At 36.3% G+C, this 19,862-nt stretch overlaps 1 protein-coding gene across 1 annotated transcript in view; it reads right to left on the reverse strand.

Annotated features, from left to right (window-relative positions):
- LYST (lysosomal trafficking regulator) overlaps positions 1-19,862 on the reverse strand; it is a 77,524-nt gene that overhangs the window by 25,762 nt on the left and 31,900 nt on the right. The window contains exons 14-28 of the mRNA XM_030944839.1: positions 19,454-19,627; positions 17,892-18,052; positions 16,325-16,515; positions 14,520-14,765; positions 12,787-12,960; positions 12,380-12,529; positions 11,633-11,770; positions 9,700-9,898; positions 8,362-8,493; positions 5,623-6,265; positions 5,004-5,181; positions 3,958-4,127; positions 2,363-2,593; positions 1,297-1,463; positions 670-822 (exon numbers count right to left, since the gene is read on the reverse strand). Of these exons, the coding sequence (XP_030800699.1) occupies positions 670-822; positions 1,297-1,463; positions 2,363-2,593; positions 3,958-4,127; positions 5,004-5,181; positions 5,623-6,265; positions 8,362-8,493; positions 9,700-9,898; positions 11,633-11,770; positions 12,380-12,529; positions 12,787-12,960; positions 14,520-14,765; positions 16,325-16,515; positions 17,892-18,052; positions 19,454-19,627 (3,107 nt within the window). The remainder of the gene's footprint in view (positions 1-669; positions 823-1,296; positions 1,464-2,362; positions 2,594-3,957; positions 4,128-5,003; positions 5,182-5,622; positions 6,266-8,361; positions 8,494-9,699; positions 9,899-11,632; positions 11,771-12,379; positions 12,530-12,786; positions 12,961-14,519; positions 14,766-16,324; positions 16,516-17,891; positions 18,053-19,453; positions 19,628-19,862) is intronic.

Here is a 19,862-nt window from a genome sequence, read left to right on the forward strand (position 1 = left end):
CCTTGACTGTACTTTGTTCTTTTGGAAGCAACTATTTTTATTTATCTTTAGTGCCTTACCAAGTTCACTAGTATAAAAACATTTTCACTCTACTGAACATATATATAAAATATTTCACTAGGTTGATGGAGAGGGGTCTCAAAAGCTGACCATCAAAACAAACATTCCCATAGTAAACAAGAAATATTAAGTGTTTGTCAGGTTATTAAACTGTATCTTTTGTGAAGTCTTTAATGCATTTGTAAGAGACATACAAAATCAACTTACATTCAACTCCAAAACCTTTACAGAAGGACTGACTAGCTATGAAATACAGGGAAAGTATTACTGCTAAGGCTAGAACTCAACACAGGTTTTAAAAACACAACCACAGTGGCACTTCCAAGTATAAATTTGGAGTGGCAGGTATTTATTTCAGGATGGTCTCTAATGAAAAGTTGTGCAACAAAGCAATCCCCACATCATAGCTGTGCTAGTTACAAGCACTACCTTGATTTTGGCATTAACTTACTGTGAGGTTGGCTATTATAGGCATTACAAATTACTTTAAAAACTTCTTTACTAAGCAACTTCTGAATTTAAGAGAATCCCTAAAGGTGGTAATACCATGGAATCATCAAGCAATACATACAGGAGCAAGCACAAGAATGCCACACTTCTGCTACTCACCCGCGATGCCTTTGCGCTTTTGAAACATTGTGCGATGTGGTGCCGAGGGTGCTGGGGCTGAACTGGCCTGCTCCTGAGCATCTTGGCTTGCTGTAGTCCTTATCAACTCAATGGCTGCTTGAAGAACTCTTAACTGCAGAACAACTGCCATATCTGGAGAGAGAGGCATACAAAGTGTACATGACATCTTCAGGAATTTTTACCAGATATTTGTAATAAGTCAAATCACAACATGTGTCAAGAGCTACAAAACTCTAGATTCCACAGGAGTCACACAAAGTCACTTTGCTATGCCACAGATACAGACACTACAGAAACAAGTTGTCATAGAAAAGCCATTGAATTGGATCACGCTAAAACAAGCTAAATGAAACTGTACAGAATGTTTTCATTTAAATATCCTTAAGGAACTGTTACAGTCACTATTTTTTCAGATTAGCAGTACACAATTCTTGACCACAAGGCAGGTTCCTAAGGGAAACGACTAATTTGAGAACCACTTAGAAGAGAAAGATTCATCACCAGAAAACTCCCCCTTCTCCCTCAGCAGGAATATTAAACAGAAAACAGTGGGGAAGGGATTTACTTTTCCAGTCCCATGACCCCAAAAATTAGCAGACAACTTACTTTGCATCCTTGCATTTTTACTATTTTGGAGATGACCCAGCAGCACAATGAGGTCTTCAATAACACGAAAATATTGAGAACCTGAGGAGCTGCAGGCATGAATTGCAACTGCTACCAGCAGCTGTTGTATATCGCATGCAAGTAACTTGTAGTCATTCAAGGGAATGCTGCAAACAAAGTTGTAGTTACCAGAAACATGACAATTCTAGTAGATTGTAACCCTTAACAAGACCCATTATTATTCCCCTTGCTACTCCTGCCAACTGTACCTAATATTTTGTTGTACTTCATATTAAAGTGTCACTGCTGAAGACTAGAACATTATAACTCAAGACATTTCTTTAGTGTTAACTTTGGCAGATTGGATGCCTGCAAATTTTTGAGACATTCTAATGTAGAGTGCAGCACAGTTTTATTGGAAAAGCAATAATGTATTACTATCAGATTTTTAAGTTAAAGAACAAGTCTGAAATCCTATATTTCTCAAAAAAGTATCAGGACAATCTCATTTTGTAATCATGCTGAACAAAAACTATATTGAGGTAAAAAGGAAACCTTTCCATTTCTTCAGGATACCAACTAATGAAATAAAATAACAAAACCCTGTCTCTCCTTTGTTCCCTGTGTAACATTTTTTAAAGCACAGAATCTTTATCTCTAATAAAGTCATTGAAAAATCTCAAATATTAAATCATAGGCAGTACAGGAGAGGCTTTTCTTCAGTTTTGATATTGGCCATAGAGACAGTAGAATATACCATTTCCTGGGCCTTTATCTTACTGTTCAGGTTTATTAAGAAAAGCATTGAACGTGCAGACAGTGTGACAAACTCGCATTTTAAAAGGTCTTTCACTTGAATGTTTAAGGTATGGAAAGAACATTCTATATTCCACTATTTGAACTGACTAAACATTAACTTAGAGGTATAAAGTTGAAAACCTCAAACCCAGTATTTTGTACATGCTCTCTAATAATTTCAAAAAGTAGAAAAAATGCAATACAGTAATTTCTTGCTAGCCTTAAGGTTGTGCCTAGAACATTTGATAGCAATAGAAACAATACTCACTTTGTTTCCAGTCCATTGAGAGCAGCCAGTGTATTACACAACACATAGAGCAAACCATTATCAAGCAGCAGGTCTGCAACTTTTGAGCAGGAATTTATGATTTGCAGAAGAAGACAGAAGCAGTTATGCAGCAGAACGTTATCATACAGGGAATTCTCTATTAGACCCAGAACAGGAATGACACACCATTTTCGAAAGAGTCCAACATTCTTGACATCTTCTAGATCAAATCTGTTAACAGAAATATGAGTAAATGGCATCTTAAAGAACACTGATAACAAAAACACTACAGACAACTGGAATACCAGTTATGTATCATGTGCTTGTATTTTGGCAAAGATGTCCATGGTAATTTCCTACATTTCACTGTAGTAACAATAGCTATCTACTAAAAAATCTAATAAGAGAAAAATAAAATTTTCATTTCAGCCACAAAGAAATAACTTCCCAAAAAAGTGAATCTGATGCTTTAGCTAACTACCAACTGTGTACAATACAGACTTCATGCAAATGGAGGAGTTTTTAATCAGTGTAGAAAAATGTTGCATTACCCTTCCAATGTTGCTGTTATAACTAATGTAGACACTATCAAGAGAACAGATACAGCTTGTCATCACTGTAACAGTAACAAACTGACTGGCAGCAGGTTTGATATCCCATATCCATTACTGCTGAGGTTTAATTAAGTTTGGCACCTGGCTTATAGTGATTACAGCATTCAAAGCAGTGCTTCAGACCTTGTTTTATTTATGCACTAAGAAACTACATTACTCTCATAAGGTTATCAGCCCTATAATATGACTATTATATACAATCCTAAAAACCTGCGACATTAGACATTAGAATTATCTTTCCAGCCCCATAATAAATCCTGAAGAAGTAACAGTTCTCTGCCTTGGGACAAATTAAGCAGCCATAACTAGATATTGCAGTTAAACAAAAATAGCTTTTGAGTGGTGAAGATCAGGTCAAGAGGCAAAAGTAATTTGGCTACAAATCCTGCAGAGGCAGCAATTGATAAGGAACTTTTTGCAAGATTTTTCCAATGAATATATTTACTCAGGTGATTTCTGTACAAGCATTAAGTAGTCAGATTAATTCTAAAAAATATCATTTACTTATATAGTTGTCTGCTTAAAAGTAATCTCCTTTTCTGTCAATATAAGGTGGCTCTTCAGTTCATGAAAATGGTATATCTCTGGGATTTTTCCCTAAAAGAGACAGCCATTTAAATTTGGAGCCAAGACAAGGAAGCAACTGTGGCATCAAGATTTTTCCTTAATTACCTACCAAAATCCAAGAGAAGTCTAGTGACAGAGAATGTTAAACTGATTACACAACATTTGAGTTCAAGGCCTCTGAGCACTCAGAAAATCTGAATGTTTACAAGATCCCTGCTGAGAGCCTCCCTCAGATGAAGTTGCTTACAAACAGCTTAAGGGCCACACAATAGCCCTAAGGATTTTAATACATTTCAATGTTAAACAAGCAAAACCTACCAAAATAGTCTTTAATAGTTTTTTTATGGTTGTTGACCAGCAAAGTGCACAGCTTGTAACTCACATATTGTTACAGGACTTAAAAGCATTACTTACTCTTCATCCAAGCCAACAGAGCGGCCAAAAAGCATTTCCAAAAAGCATTCTACAACTTCCTGAGTCCCCTGATGAAGATACAGCTGGTTGGCTAGCAAAGAAAAGCCACGGTTCTTTAAGAATTTTTCCTTCTGCTCCCTCCTTGCTCTGTTGAAATATGCATCCAACAACTAAAAATAAACGCATAATTATAGTGTAAGAAGAAACATTTAATATAACTGCCCTGAAGTTCTAGTGTACAGCAGAACTAGACAGACAATTTCTGTCATTGAAATTTTTTAAAATTCAAGATTGCAAACATCAATTATACCATCAATTATATATTTGATAATACATTGTTGATCTGAACACACTCACATTTTTCATTAAGTTTGGGGCAGATGAAATCAAACACAAGGGTTAGCAAATGCATACATAAATACTCAAACTTTTTATATTTGTTGAATCTTACAGTTCAGTGTGCGTGCAAATGCATGCATGACATTCATTCTCAATAAAGCCATACAGTCTTATTCTTTCTCAAATTAAAATAGAAATCTACTCAAAGTTTTTTATCTACATAATATAATCATACAGAAACACTATCCTTAATATTACAAAAATCTGTGAAAACATTTTGAAGCCTCAAGTCCCTCTTCAGTCCACAAATGTGTGGATGACTCCTCAGAATAACTCAAAGTCAACTCTTGTACAAATCAAACCAAGGTGCAAGAACTTTTACACATTGCATCATGTTTTGTGTCACTGACTCTCTGCATTGTTGCTTCCATTTACAATGGTAATGCTATCAATAAGCTCTTAAGGCCTTTGGCTTACATTAGGGACTATATTTATCTATTCAAAGAGTCTGTGTTTATGTTGCTTTATTATTTGCTTGGTTTTGGTTTTTTTTTTTTTTTAATCTGTACGGTGAAAACTTATCTTAAAACTCAAATGTAGAAAACTGACGAAAGGTCAACAAAAATATTAAAACCCCACCACATTTCCAACATGTTAACCATACTGGTTGACATCTTTTTAGGAGAAAACATTTGATATAGGCTTACTTTAATGACTCCTTGTTGTATGAGAGGAGATGGGTGGTTGACCAGAACTATAAGATAATCAGGTTGGATAAGTTTGTCCATCACATCTTCTAGCATGATATCGGGTAGGATTAGGAGAACTCCACGCAAGAGATCGTATAACCCGCAACAGATAAGCACAAGATAGTCTTCTGCACATCTGAAAACAGAGGAATATGTTTCGCCACAGCAGGAAAGATTAAAAAACGCAAAATTAAAATTCTTGAGGGACAGAAAGAGGGATCAGGTTAGAAATTTGGAAGACATAATTTCTCCAATACTCCTAGCCACCAATCTTCATTAACATTTATTTTTATATGGCAGATAGTAAAAAGGATAATCTGACCAGAACTTTCTTTTGTGAGCGGTTCCCACTTTTACTGTACATAGCAAAAATCCTGATTTTAAAAATTTGTTATGTAAATACAGCAAAAACTTAAACAACAGAACATTCTATACACTAAAAGCTTAATAAATTTGTGTATGACAGTCATTGAAAACATTCCATTAGTTTTCAGAATTTGAATTTTTACGGAATACTAATCAAGAGTAAGAACTGTGAAATTAAAGCTCATCCTAACTTATTATTTTCTGTGCTTACCTGTCATCAGGGCTTTCAGATGGCTTTGGGGTATTCTCATTAGGTGAAGAAAAAGCAAGACTGTCCCAGTCTTCAGGAAGAATATTCTTGTCAGCAAAGCTTGGCCAGCGAGCCATGGCTGATGATGCTCCAAGAACAGAGAATGCCAACCCCAACCCTGCAAAGTGACCCTGCCCCTTCTGAAATGAAGGCAGTCCTTTCAGATTGTCTGGACGCCGCAGCGATGCCTCAGCTGCACCACCAGCAGCAGCAGCTTCACCACATTTCAGGTCTGTATCAGCTTCTTTACTCTCCAATGCACTTTCAGATAACTCTACTTCTTTTGCAATATCTTCAAATGTTTCGGCAGATGTTAGCTCTGAGTCACAAACTGTTTTTGCAGACTCACAGCTGCTAAGGAAGAGTTCTTCCTGTACTCTCTTAATAGTTTCAGAACTTTCTACAAAACCAGTTCTACCCTGAAGATGAACGTAGTCACGCTCACCAAGGATCTGCAGGTCATCAACACTGCTTCCCATTCTTTCAGTCAGTCTTTTTCGATGAACTTGGGGTGAGGAAGTAGGTGATGCTGGTAAGCTTTTAGAAAGCCTTCTAGGTGCCTGAGAGCTTATCTTCTGCTGTACACTAGCCTTGGAAGTGCTCCCTAGAGAAATAAGGACATCTTAAGAATTCCTTTCACACTAAAACCCAGCTTTTCTAATAACGATACACTCTTCACCTATTTAAAATTGCTGTGACCAAGGTTAATTTTATGTGCAAAACTGATTCAATGCCTAACATAGCCCAGATTTGGTTAATCAAAGTAGAGATATTAAACTATTGTGCTAATATTTAGCAATTCACAAATGTGAAAGAAACAAAATGCAAAATAATTTTTGCCAATCTACTCGAGTTTTTAGATTTAAGTTACAATCCGTTCACCTAACCCTCAGCAGGAACTTTTACAGAATCACAGAGGGTGGAGGGCACATCTGGAGGCGTCTACATCAGAATCCTTGCCCAAAGCAGGGTCAAATAAAGCAGCTTGTTCTATCTGGAGCCTTGTGTAAGAGGTCCAATCTGCAGTGTTTCAGTGGACATCAAATTTCTACTCAGCAACTCTTCTCCACCAAGGTTTTACACATACTTCAAATTTAGAACAAATAACTAAATGTTTTAATTAACAGTGCTTCCTTTTAACTGCACATTTTGACCTGAAAATAGTCAAACTTTCAGAGCATATTACAAGTCTTTAACAAAATATAGTTTTGAGAGAGAAAGATGTCTGTACACAAGACTGGTAGAAGCAGTTACCTGTTAGACTAGGAAAAGGAGAATTTTTCCATTCACAAGTATTTTGAAAACTATGCATCAGTTAGTACTAAGGCAATGACAATGCATTAGGAATGCATTTTTTATGAGAAATTTATGAAATATATGAAAGAAATACATGAATATACATACACACATACATGTACCAACACAGCCAGACCCAAGCTGGCCTTCACAGAACAAGGGAGACCTACACAGCTGCAGAAATCTTAGTCAAGCTTTCACACACATCAGCAGGTAGTACAACAAAAAATTGCAAATCCACATGCAGGTAGCCGTTACCTAACACACATACAAGTTCTGCTATTTTATAGAATCACACAGTGTTAAGATGTTGGAATGCACTTTTAAAATCTTCCAGTCCCAGCACCTCCTGCAACCAGACCAATTTGCTCAGAGCTTCATCCAACCTGGCCTTGAGCACTTGCCAGGGTTGGGGCATCCACAGGCTCCCCCAGGCAACTTGCTCCAGTGTCTTGCCACCCTCACAGTGAAAAACTTCCTCCTACTATCTAACGTAAACTTCCTCTCTTAATTTGTATCCATTACTCCTTGTCCTATCACTATTATAGTCCCTGATTAAATATAAGAGTATATAAATTATACATTTATTTATATAAATTTGGAAATTCAAATTAAGAATCACAATCACACAAACATTTTCACAAAAATTTATGTTGAGTATTCCTCTGGTTCACATGAACAATCTCTGTTCAAAACCAATAATTTGGTAATACTGACATTAAAAAAGTACTAAAAGTACTTATTTAGAGGAATGAGTTTTCATACGCTTTCCATATGGGGAAAAGGACTGATTCCATACACAGTTTAGTGCTGTAATATGTTCTTCATACTAGTTCTTTACTGAAAAACCAAAAAAATTTGAATAAACTTGTTTCAACTGAAGTAGTGCTTGAAGACCCAATTTCCTTTTCCTAAACAAAGTAGCGACAAGATATCAATTCTAAAAGGTATTACATTGTGATACTCAGAACATAGCCAGTCACACATGACCTGAAATATACGGGTGCATGTTAGGGATTATGCACAAAGAAAGAAAAGTATCAGCTTAGCGCTCTCTGCCCAGATAAGATAGCTGCTTATGACTGACCACTTCAGCTGCTGCCTGGTCAGGGCACTCTCTTACATCTCTAGCAGGTCTGTTTAACAAATGAAATGATTCTGCTTATCTGGCGCATTTCACTGCCTGAGCCATCAGCCAGGCAACTTGTTTTAACTTAAGAATGAAGAGCAATTTAGGTAGCATGTTCTGTTCCATCCTTCTTACTCTGCTGCTCAGGCATCAAGCTCCAAAGGACAGGGGGAGCTTTGTAAGAAATATCTGTGGGAAAGTAACACTTTAGTGCACTCTAGTCATTTGCCAAAGAATTGTGTCTTAATATCCCTGTTTCTCCAGTATTGTTTTACCTTCCAGTGGTAAAGCCGTAAATCCAGTTGGAGATGTAATCACAAATGCAGAATTGTCTACTGACTTCCCACCACTGCTGGAATTTCTCAGGTACCTAAGTGATTCGACTTTCTCCTGGAAAATTTTGCCATCTAGAAAGAAAAGATAAGGGGAAAAGTTACATAAAAGCTTTTAATGTTTGCATTGCTGATAAATTGGACTCACAGTAGTGAGTGGTGGTTACATTTGGAGCTGATCACTGGTGGCTAAGGAGAAGTTCTCAAGTCCAAACAACTGAGAAAAAACACTTTTTGGTTTAGTGGTATGACTTCAAAATTTACTTTAGAACAATAAAAATATTATGATATACTAAAACAACTACATTTAAAGACAGTCCTTGCAGTCATACAAGTAGTGACAACTGACTTTTTGTCACATCAAAAACAGGTGGCTGTTCTCAAACAGCCTAAAAAGGCTTCAGGTATCAAAACATGCATTCTCCCCTTACTCAGAATTTTACAATAGTTAATATTAGAGGACAGATACAGATAAACACAACTGTGCTACCTTTGAAACTGATCACTAAAACTTGAGGTACACAGGTATTTGCAAAAGGAGAAAATATTTCAAACTTGGATAATGCTTTCCATGTTTACCTAAGTTATAGCTTAGGTTGTACAATGCTAATATTAAAGCACGAACTATACATTGTTTCACATTTTTAAGAAGATACAGAAATATTTTTTAAAGCTCATATCCATCATTTTGCCAACGTGACCATCCAGCATAGATATATTAAAGCAGCTGTTGTTCTAGGTCTGCACCCCTCAAAGCCCACAAGCACTGCCAGGAGCTTGTCTGCAATGAACTGATGGGGCCTCACAATGATGTCTTGCAGTGCAAATCATCAATTGCAAAAAATGCTCCGTGGGTCCTTTATTTTTCCTAGAATTCAGTTACAGGAAGAAAGAAAGCAGAAGTGGAGAAAGGACCAAATACAGATTTCTGAAGAAGCTCCATTTACAAGTAAGCTAGATGTTTTTTTCTATATTTGCCCATAGACAAATGTCCACACAGACAGCTAAACTTAAGCATATCATTTAGCAGCATCAAACTTCAAGAAAGTTAAAGGCATAACCACCAGAGAAATTATCTATGGCTGCAGACAGAAGAAAGCTCTCCAAGTAGAAGTCTAACTGTAACCTGTTTCAGAAAAGTAAAAGTAGTTTACAGTATTAAGTTCCAACAGTTCAATAATTTTTAATATATACTCATTAAAACACAGGGAAGTTTTTTTAAAAATATTCGTTTATTCCCAGATTTTTATCTTACTGTTTATCTAACTGTGGCATATTTACCTATATGCAGGGAAAAGTAGAAGTTGGTAGGGTTGTGACAAACATAGGTATTAGTGGGAGGGTGAACTGCTAAGAGGAAATTGAAGACCAGTGTCAGCAATTCCAGGTCTGGGGGAGAACCAAGTACTTCTTCAATTATTTTCACAAATGACCTGCAAACCTCTCGAGGCAGGGATGCAAGGTGTCCCTCTTTATGCTCCTAGAAAGAAAGAGTAGTACAACTGTAAGCTACTTACAATTTTAATTTGACAAACTGTCTTTTTTCAGTTGTCATGCTGTAGTAGCACAGACACGAAAAGAAGCTCAGCTAATAAAGAGCTAATAAAGCTGTATTCTTTAATTATGAGAGAAGATACTGTATGTCCTGGATGTTACCTCAGTCCATCATGAACCAAATATTACATATGTTATGCAGGTTGATTTTTAGGAAAATGAGCATGCTATGCTGCCCTGCTATGAAATGCTGGAACTTAAAAATATGAATCACCATTGAAAGTATAGTTCATTGTCATTGGATTACATATTTTCAGAGAAATTAATAGTTGCCAATACCAGTAATTCAAATATATTAATAAATTTCTGAGCAGGACCACACTGAGTCATCTGTATTTCCACTTCAGTAGCCATTTTTATGAACATACACATTTGAAATAATGTATTATTATATTTATCATTTCAGCTTAATAAGCATTCTATATAGTTTAACAGCTACCTGGAAAAAATTATTAAAAGAGTACGGATTTTAGAACAAAACTTCAAGAAACTTGTGGGAAACCCTGCCAAAACAAAAGGTGAGCATGGTGATTATCTTCTTTCTTTGCAACTTCTCTAAATTTACCTCCTTTTTTGATACACAAGCACCTTAACTGAGACTGCTATGAGAAAAGATTAAATGAAGTTAATTTAAATAAGTTTTTCCAAAGAGAATGGCTTATATAGTTTCACCTTTGTTCCATCAGTCCCCACAAAGTTGCCAAATCATTGACCAATGTGAGTGTTTTTTAAATCAAGAAAATAACTTTTTCCCCAGTATGCAAAATGACAGGAGAAATGTTATGAAACATTCTGTATCTAGGCATTTGCACTAATATACAATTTGAGAAGTTAACTATATCACTAACAAGTTTCAAAAGTAGGGAACACCACAAAAAAATGAAGAAACTAAAAATTTACAGATACTAAAATGAAGAAAATATTTCTGTAAAAAAATCATTAAAAGAGGAAAAAACCCAATAAATAAATTTTATGTGCTGAAATGAGAAACTCAGAGTAAAAAAGAATGTAAGGTAGAAAATAAGAGTACAGGAAAAGTGATTACAATACTTATTTTCACAAATGGATACATGTACTATAAGCAGGAAACCATTTCAAAATCATGTTCTTAACAAGTGTTGATCACAAGGACTGAAGCATTTCTCTAAAGTCCTTTCTGACACAGGTATTTCCATGCCAGGGAGGAAGCTACTACTATACCAAAATTTTGACATGAGTGCTCAGACTGAGCACAGCAGTCAGGCTGCCCCATTAGGTGTGATGAGATACAGCACAGACAGCTTCACTACCTGCACAGTATCTGGCTTTCAGTAACAAAGACAAGAATCAGCAAGAGACATCTCAGGTACTTCTGTAGAAAAGGGACAGTTTATTTCAGCTCCTGCTGGTGTATGGCTGTGCAAGCAACCTAGAGTCTAGATACCCAAATCACACCAGATGGTTGAAGCTCTTGTTCCTCCTGCCCAGCAATAAATGGAGCACCCAGTAGGGAACTGAACCAGTTTACAGCAACAATACCTGTAGAAGATGGAAGTAGTCTGGAAACACAGAGGACAGTCTACTCAACTTTTGCTACAGAATTTAGTCCCTTCTACACCACCCTCCCCAAATAAAAACGAGTATTTGCCAAGCACAAAGTAGGATTTCAGAGTGGAAGTACCTGCAGAACCTGACAAGTTAACAGGAAGTGATGGACCACTTGAGCTTTCAATAGCTGCTTAATGTTAAACATCTGTTGGTGATGGTTAGCTCTGATAAGGATTTCTAGAGCTGCTAACAGGGTTTCCCAAACACCTTGCTGAAAAACAAAAAACAGGAATGTAGCTTCAAAAATATTTTTCTGAGTCTACATACTGAGGGAGAAAACAAAAAAACAAAAACAAACACAAAGTCAAGTTAGTCTTACACCTAAGATGATGACTAAATGAGTACAAGTGGCCAAGTCAGAACAGGTTAGAAACTACTCAGTAAAGTCACGCTTGTACAAAATTAAGCATGCTTTAATGATTAAGCTACAAAAGAAAAATTACTTGCCAAAAATTAGTTTTGTACTTTCTTAGCTATATTAACCCTAAACAGTTATTCTCAACAGTTTAACTCCAAGAGAAAACAGGTCCTCCTTAGTTTTTCCACAAAAAAATTATCAATTCAAATAACATGCATACAGCACATTCACAGAACTAAGGCTACCTCCATCATTAATCATAGGAGACTGATATTACAAACAGCTATTCAAAGAAAAACAAGGAACATTAATTTTAGAAAATCATACTAATTAACTAACTACAACTACTCTTCAGTTACTATCATGTAACTGGAGAGATTAATTTCAGGCATGACAATACTTTATTTTTTTTTTAAATACTGACTTTTAAATCTGAAGTATTTCCAAAATTAAAGTATTTACCTTTGCTTTAGACCATATCTTCCAGTCAAGCAGCAGCTTTTCTAGCAACTGGACATCTTGAATAACTGCAGTGGAATCTGGGTCAAGCTGGAATTGCCCATTTTCATTTATATAGAGAATCTCATCACTGCAGCATCCTTCAAGGAGAGTCTTAAAGAGGGGGGATTTTTTTTTGAGTATCAAAACAAAGCAGTACAATTGTTCTATCCCATTTATAAAAATTAAAATATTTAAAGAGACAGCATACACTTGATAGGGAAGACATATCTACCAGGTCAACACTAATTTTGCTTGAAATCACTGCTCCGCCTTTGTAAAAGCAGCGTCAAATGTATAATTAAAATCTCAGAAGTTTCTAGATTTGTCCTAATATTGAACAAAATATCAGGTTTAGAAGAAGACTTTACCTTCAGCATGCAAAATCCAACAATGCATTTTGGTTTGATCAACACCCGACGAATCATAGAATAACCATTACAGTTCTCCATCTCCTGTATTCTCTGTTGATTGTATTTTGTTAAAGATAGTATAAGTTGTAGTGCTAAAGCTTGAGTGTCTTCACAGCTGCTAATCTCTACTACCTGAGGAAAAGGCAAATTTAATAAGACAGTTTAAGTGGGAAACATCTAGAAAAAAGCTTTGTTGCACTCCTACTACTTAATCCATAAGTAACTACTTATCTCTTCTAAAGCATTTGAGATTATGTACATAACCTTCATTTTGTCTGTGTTCACATTCCGATATTATACTTGAAGTGATAATTTCTACTGTGCTGAATAATGATCTGCTAAGGAGATACAAGTCCCATTACAAGAATCCCTTTCAAAGAAAAAAAATCTGTTCTAAATAAATTTTAAGTAGAAGGTACTTGCCACACTACAAAGTCACAAGGTTATGAAATACATGAGCTGCTAATAAGAATCAACTGTGTGCCCTGAAAAAAGTTTTTTTTTTTAAGTGTTTAAGCTATGAAAAAAGGTTCCTGAAGTTCTGGACTAAGTCTAGCTGTAAATGTCTAACACTGAAGTTTTATTTTATCCATAAAGAGACCAGCAAATTTATAGATGAAGACCATGAATTTTTTCCCCCTCTTTGCTTTCTACAATTCTTGAAGTCCAAGAGCAACTAGTATTTTTACCAAAAAAATACAAGAATGAAATCTCACATTAATGGGATTTCGGGTCCTATAGGTTCTCTTGACATGTACCTGTTAATTCTGCTGCACTTACACATTTATACACCTGGATTATAAGACCTGTATTGTCTCACAGCTGATCTATCGTTTGCTTGCCTTACTGATGCAGTCTTCAGCAGGATCTATAGCAGATACTCAGCATAAATTTACATAATAAAATAACATGGATTAGGATTTTCACCTCAGAGTTTACTATCAGTGCCGAAATTACAACAGCCCATGTCTTTATAACCATAATCTAATGTGCATTTGTTACTGCTCTCACCCTATCTCTCAGAGCAATACCAGAGGTATATAAATCAGACAAGTCTTAGACCTACAGTAGTATTTTCAATTAACTGTAGTTAACTTCAGAGACAGCTAGCACAAACATCAGCCTCTCCATGTACAGGTCACAGTTAAGCAGTAACTAAGTTAAGGTCTTACTATTTTTCAAATAGCCATTTTTCTTAGGATAAGCCTTTGAAGACAGGTGAAGAGTTATCACCAAAAAACTCTCACTATTCACTAAAAAAAAATAAAGCTTTGCACACCATGTCATTTCATATTTATTCATACTTGCATTGTGAATATCCTGTGGTTAGAGATATGCAATGAATTTCTCAAAATGAGAGAAAAAATATAATCAGTTCTAAAGCATCCCTAAAGATAATCTCTTTTGATATTTAAAAGCCCCATTTCTAAATCATAATATAACTCCATCTTACATACTGGCAATATTATAAAAGCCATAATACAACAGAATTATAATTACTTTTCCAGTTTAAGACAACCTGCATGATGCAGTCTTATGCTGCAGGTATTTTCCACAATTTTTGTTTAACAGAAAAGCATCACAAAGAATAGAGCAAGGCAGCTAGAATAATGTGATTTTCTGCACAAGATACGAGGAAAATTTTATATGGGAGAACACATACACACACCCTACTCCTCCAGCCCCCTTACCCTAGCAAAGAGGAAAACAAATGCACCAGTGCCTCCAATTTCATGCAGTATACTCTGAAGAGTTTTATATTCAACTGGCTGAAGTGCTTTTAGGTGATGAGAGTCCAACGCATTGCTCTGAACTTCTTTCAAACTGAAAGGTCTCTGAGAAGGTACAGTTTTCACTTGACCTTTCAGTCTAATGACAGGCTCGTATATGGTGTACTGACCAGGGCAGCTTGTGGTATAAACAACAGCAAGACTCTCCTGAAAAGAAAGGAATTTAATTTTTTTCTAGAAATTTAACAGAAATCCCCCCCCTCCCCCCCCACCCTGCCACTAAGGACACAAAAAGCCAAACACAAAAGTCACCTAACAGCAAGTAGTAACAACTTTGGCTGTTCATTTCTACTTAACCATTAACATGCACTGAGGTTGCATGTGGAGGCATGTACACTAAAATGCAGCAGGATTCCCAAATCTTAGCAAATGCATGCAATAGCTAAAGCACAGAAAATTAAGAAAACACTAAGGAATTTCACCAAGGATCCTCCTCTCATCACCTGAAGAATTACGTAACTGTTTTGCATAAAAAACAAAGTTATGCACAAACTTAAAATAAAATGAGCATATAGAGGTATTGAGTGGAGACTTTCCTTTTCTAAAATGGCAAGTTCAAAATATTGGTGTTTTTTAAAATCTTCTCCAGCTTTTTGTTTTAATTCTATTCTTTAATCAGTTTTGTCATAAGAGAAACTCAACACAAGTTTCATTAATGAAGAGACTTAAACCAAAACCAAAGCTCCTATGGAAAGTAGCTTTTTTTCACAGAATGTAAAATGATCTTTTTTGGAAGGTTATTTGAAATAGAGAAAAAATTTCATTTAAGGAGCTTGCACTCTATGGAAAAGTGCAAAGACCGATTTATCACTTGAGCACAGGGCTCTTCCCTCTGCCTAGCTGGTTTTCCTTAAGGCAAAATAAGCTTATAAGTTGCATGACTGATTTGTTAAGCTCTTATCCAATTTATTTCTTCTTAACCTACTCAAAATTTAGTACCATTGTCTACAGGGATCACATCCAGACAGAATGAGCCTTTGCCTACAGCTACAAAATGAAATCAGAAAAATCCCTCTAGTGGGAACAATTCATACAGCAAGAATTACTAGTGTATGAATTCCCAGAATATAGCAGGCTTGACTGATAAGCAAGTTTTATTTTATTGGTCTGCTAGCAATAAGTATATTTACACCTGCATCTGGCAGAGCTGTTTCAGGCAGGAGAGATGAGAAAAGCAGTACCTCCCAGCTGGAAAATTACTTTTCAGCCAAACGTGATGCAAACTTAATTCCTCCAAAACCTTCAAGGAATTTTGATTAATTCTTTTGCTTCCTTAAAGCCAGATAAATCCTCATTTCTTCTCTCAATTTTAATCTTAAAAGGTTAATTTAGCACGCCTTGGCTACTTTTGCACTAATGGAGGGAAGAGCTATGTATCCATCCTAAAGCTTTTGGAGGCACCTGTTTATCCACTATGATTTAATGTGCATGAATTAATGATTTAATGTGTGTGATTTAAGTTACAGATGCTAGAACATCTAGAAATTTTCAGAACCCAACCTAAAGCAAGATGAAATGGTCACCCTGTGTGGAGGTCAGCTCCCATTAAAATAAGTAGGAAGAGCCCCACAATGATCTTAATGAGACGAGGATTTGATCATCTCTGTTTTGATCAAATTAAGCACTTTGGGAAACAGCAGGAAACACATTCCTACTTTCTTAATCAGTTCTAAAAGATTAAGGACCATTTTTAAGTAGAAACTTACAATTAGAGGCCCAACATCCACTTCCTTTTTTGTCATGAAGAGCTCCTTAATTTGTTCACATTGTAGAATCTCTTTACTTATGTACTTAGAGCAGTCAGTCAATGTTTTGCCATATTTACAAGGCATTACCGATGTGAAGTCTGGGCCACACGTGTATAAGTAAAACGCTTCCTCTGGTCCAATATTTGCACCTAAAATCCAGAAAAAAATCTATTAACTCTTTACTATACAATAAAGCAAAATTCATACATTGGCTAATAGGATAGGTGACTTTACTAAGAATGTCACCAACTGGATTTTTTAGGCTCTGATGATGAAACAATCAGTGCAGCCTAATGACTGCTATTAGCTACAGTAGATCAGTGAATTCTGACACATCACATTAATTCAGTGCAAAGGCAACTGAAACCAAGTCAGTAAAACTACCTGCATGAACTGAAGATCAACATCTCTGAATAATTTCACTTTTTAGAATTAAGAAGTCATCTATCCAAGCCTCCTCAAAGCTTTCAAAGCATAGCAAGATTACAGATAGCAACAAAATGCTTCATTGTCTTGGAGACTTGGGCAGTGACTGAGCAGGATGCAACAACAGCTCACTACAACTGATAGAAGTGGAAAAAAACCCATAGGAAGTAGGAGACCAAATAAACCTTCCTCCCCTTTCTGGGCAGCACATCTTGGGTCATCTGTGATCTGAGAACACAAACTCAAAAGCATCCAGAAGGATTCAGGTGTGATTCTGGATGCATGACAACTGTACAGCAGCAAACCCAGTGCTCTCTGGATACATCAGTTATGCAGGTGGCAGGCAGGTGGCAACCAGATCATGTACATTCTACAGGTCACATTGATGACAAGTTTCTCACCTATGGCCCACAAATGCACACCTGCACACACAGGACCTGCATGCACGACACATCCTGGGCAAACTGATCTCACTTGTGGAGCAGTCCTGACTGGGCCACATCATCTGAAATGCCAGGTGACAAAGCAGCAAGGTTCCAGCCTTCAGCATTAAGCAAACAGCCAGAAGTACTAGATAAGACTTCCCAAGGAAGGAGGAGAATTGTACATCTAAAGAAATCTCTAAAGTATCACTACAAGTTCCAGAAATAAGCTTGCTTAACTCCAAGCATTCAGTGGTTCAGATTTTGTTAGCTTTTTAATATGCTTTATGCAATTTGAAGCTAGCAGGTTAGCAGCAGGTAAGTGAAATCAAATTTCCAGGTGAGAGGCTGAGTGCTTTAAGAAAAAAAAAACAATAGAGCAAATACAAATATCTCTCGATCCTCTACTCCAAGGTATTATTTTAAAAAATTCTAAGAAATTCGCCAATTATGGCACTAAACAGAAAGCAAGAGAATATAGCAGAAGGACACATTAGGACGTATCCAATACTGAAACATTTACCTACATTCTCCCTGATATATTATGCTCCTAAAGGGTGTATTGCTGTTTTTACTGTAAAAACTTGGCATGTTAAAAAAGACATTAAAATAAGCAATTGGTTTTGGAGGGGAAAGAGGAAATGAGCACTTATTCAAGAAAAAGCATACAAAAGTACCATTAAATAGAAGCAGATTTCCAAGATCCCATCTACCCGACAATCGAAGCAGATCTTCTTGGGATGATGTGCAATGGCCAATCATGCAAAATGTTTTGTTGCTGTCAGACGATAAGCTTGTTTTCCTTGGTAGTGCAAAATCTAAATTAATCTCACATTGCCTAAAAACACATATAAACAAACAAGTTGAAATATTAAGAACTGGTCAAAATTGCTACCTAAATATTCAGCTGAGGTTTAAAATTAATTTTAATATTCAGTAGGTAAGAAGCCATGCTGTCATCAACAATAAATTACTGAAGTCCTCTTCAACATCCAGGCACCTAACACTCAGTAACATAAGATATATGCATTCCAATATTGCACAGAACAGATTAATAGAGTCCCAGCTAGGGTCTCCATGAAATCAGGTTTTCCTAGCTCTGAAATACCTTCCTTCTTTCCTCTGACCTCAAAGAGGAAATGGTATGTAACACTCTACACACTTCTAAAACACCACAATTTTTCAATCATTTCTACTATTCCTAACAAGTCAAAGTCCTTTGAGCATACTAATGCACCTCATGAAAACTGTGGCTCCCAAAGGCTGGAAAACACAATGTTGAGGATTTGCTTGGACCAGGGAACATTGTCAGAACTGGTGAGCTGCACAGCCACAGGCAATAAGCCTGATGCTTTCAGAAAGCATCCAATTAGCTTTATGTGCCTTTACATAAACAGACTGATTGGACTGTAAAGGTAATTCAAAGCTTTCTGAAAGAGCCTAACTATTAGCAAACTAGCAACTAAATCTATATATAGAGAGGCCTCAACAACTACACATGGGGAGAACACTATTATTTTTAGCTTTCCCCTATATCTCCATATTTGAACTTTATTGAATACCAGCATGCACAGACATAACATAGCCTTCACAGATTGGACTTTAGGAAGAAAGGCTAAAGACTGTGATATTTAATAAATTCCTATTTCTCTAACGAGTGAATAATTCATGCAGGCACAGGCTCACTCAAGTAGTATCAGGTACCTCATTTAGGAGCATGGACCTCAACTTGGCAGTGGAAATAGTACTTCTCATCATCAGTTCTTGTCTGAAATATTTTTTTTTCTTCCCTACTCATTTTTCTCAGTGGAACAAAGTGACTGCCTTTTCTCCTACTCCTCTTAATTCCTACTTCCAACAGTATTGCCTGACTTACACCTCCCTAATTTGGATTCAACCAGATACATTATGCCTACTGATAACTTCATGCCATAGCTTACTTTGGATCTTGCTCAAAATCTTGTAGTACTTGCCTCTTTCACTTATTTGTGATGAAGAAAAACTAATGTCTGCACTGGTCCATGGTATAAACTGACAATTCTCAAAGTAATCCATGAATATTCTGGATATCTCTAATATTCTAAAGAATTCCAAACAGTGTAACATACTCCCTCTCCTATCCTACTAGAAGATTACTCAACCTTAACTGCAGCTTGCACCAAAATAATGCAATGTTTTCTTTACAGAAAATATCTTTAAAAAAAGATAAATATCTAGGTACAACTAATGTGTTCTTTACCTCTGACCAGAAACCCAGAGCAACAGCTTTCCATGGAAATTTTTCTTGCCTTCTGGCTTCTGCAGGTATTTTAATGCCAAATGCTGCCACCTGCCCACAAGGAAAACATTCCCTGGAGATTCAGCCTGTGCCAGCAGACCAGCTTTCATCTCGTCATTTGGATCCATGCACATACTATGTAAACAACAAAAAAGAAAAAATGAGGGTGTGTGTTTTCATATTCTCATTTTAAGCCCAAATCTGCACATTTTGACATCAGTTAATTTGAGATTGTGTTCCTTAACTTTGACAGGTAATTTTCTGGATCACAGTTCTATTTTTAGAGTACTCAACATAAGATAGGGAAATCATCGCAACACTTTCACCTTTATTATTTAACTTGTCTGCATAAATCTGCTTACATTTAAGA

Source organism: Camarhynchus parvulus, chromosome 3, assembly GCF_901933205.1.
Source record: "Camarhynchus parvulus chromosome 3, STF_HiC, whole genome shotgun sequence".
Taxonomy (NCBI): domain Eukaryota; kingdom Metazoa; phylum Chordata; class Aves; order Passeriformes; family Thraupidae; genus Camarhynchus; species Camarhynchus parvulus.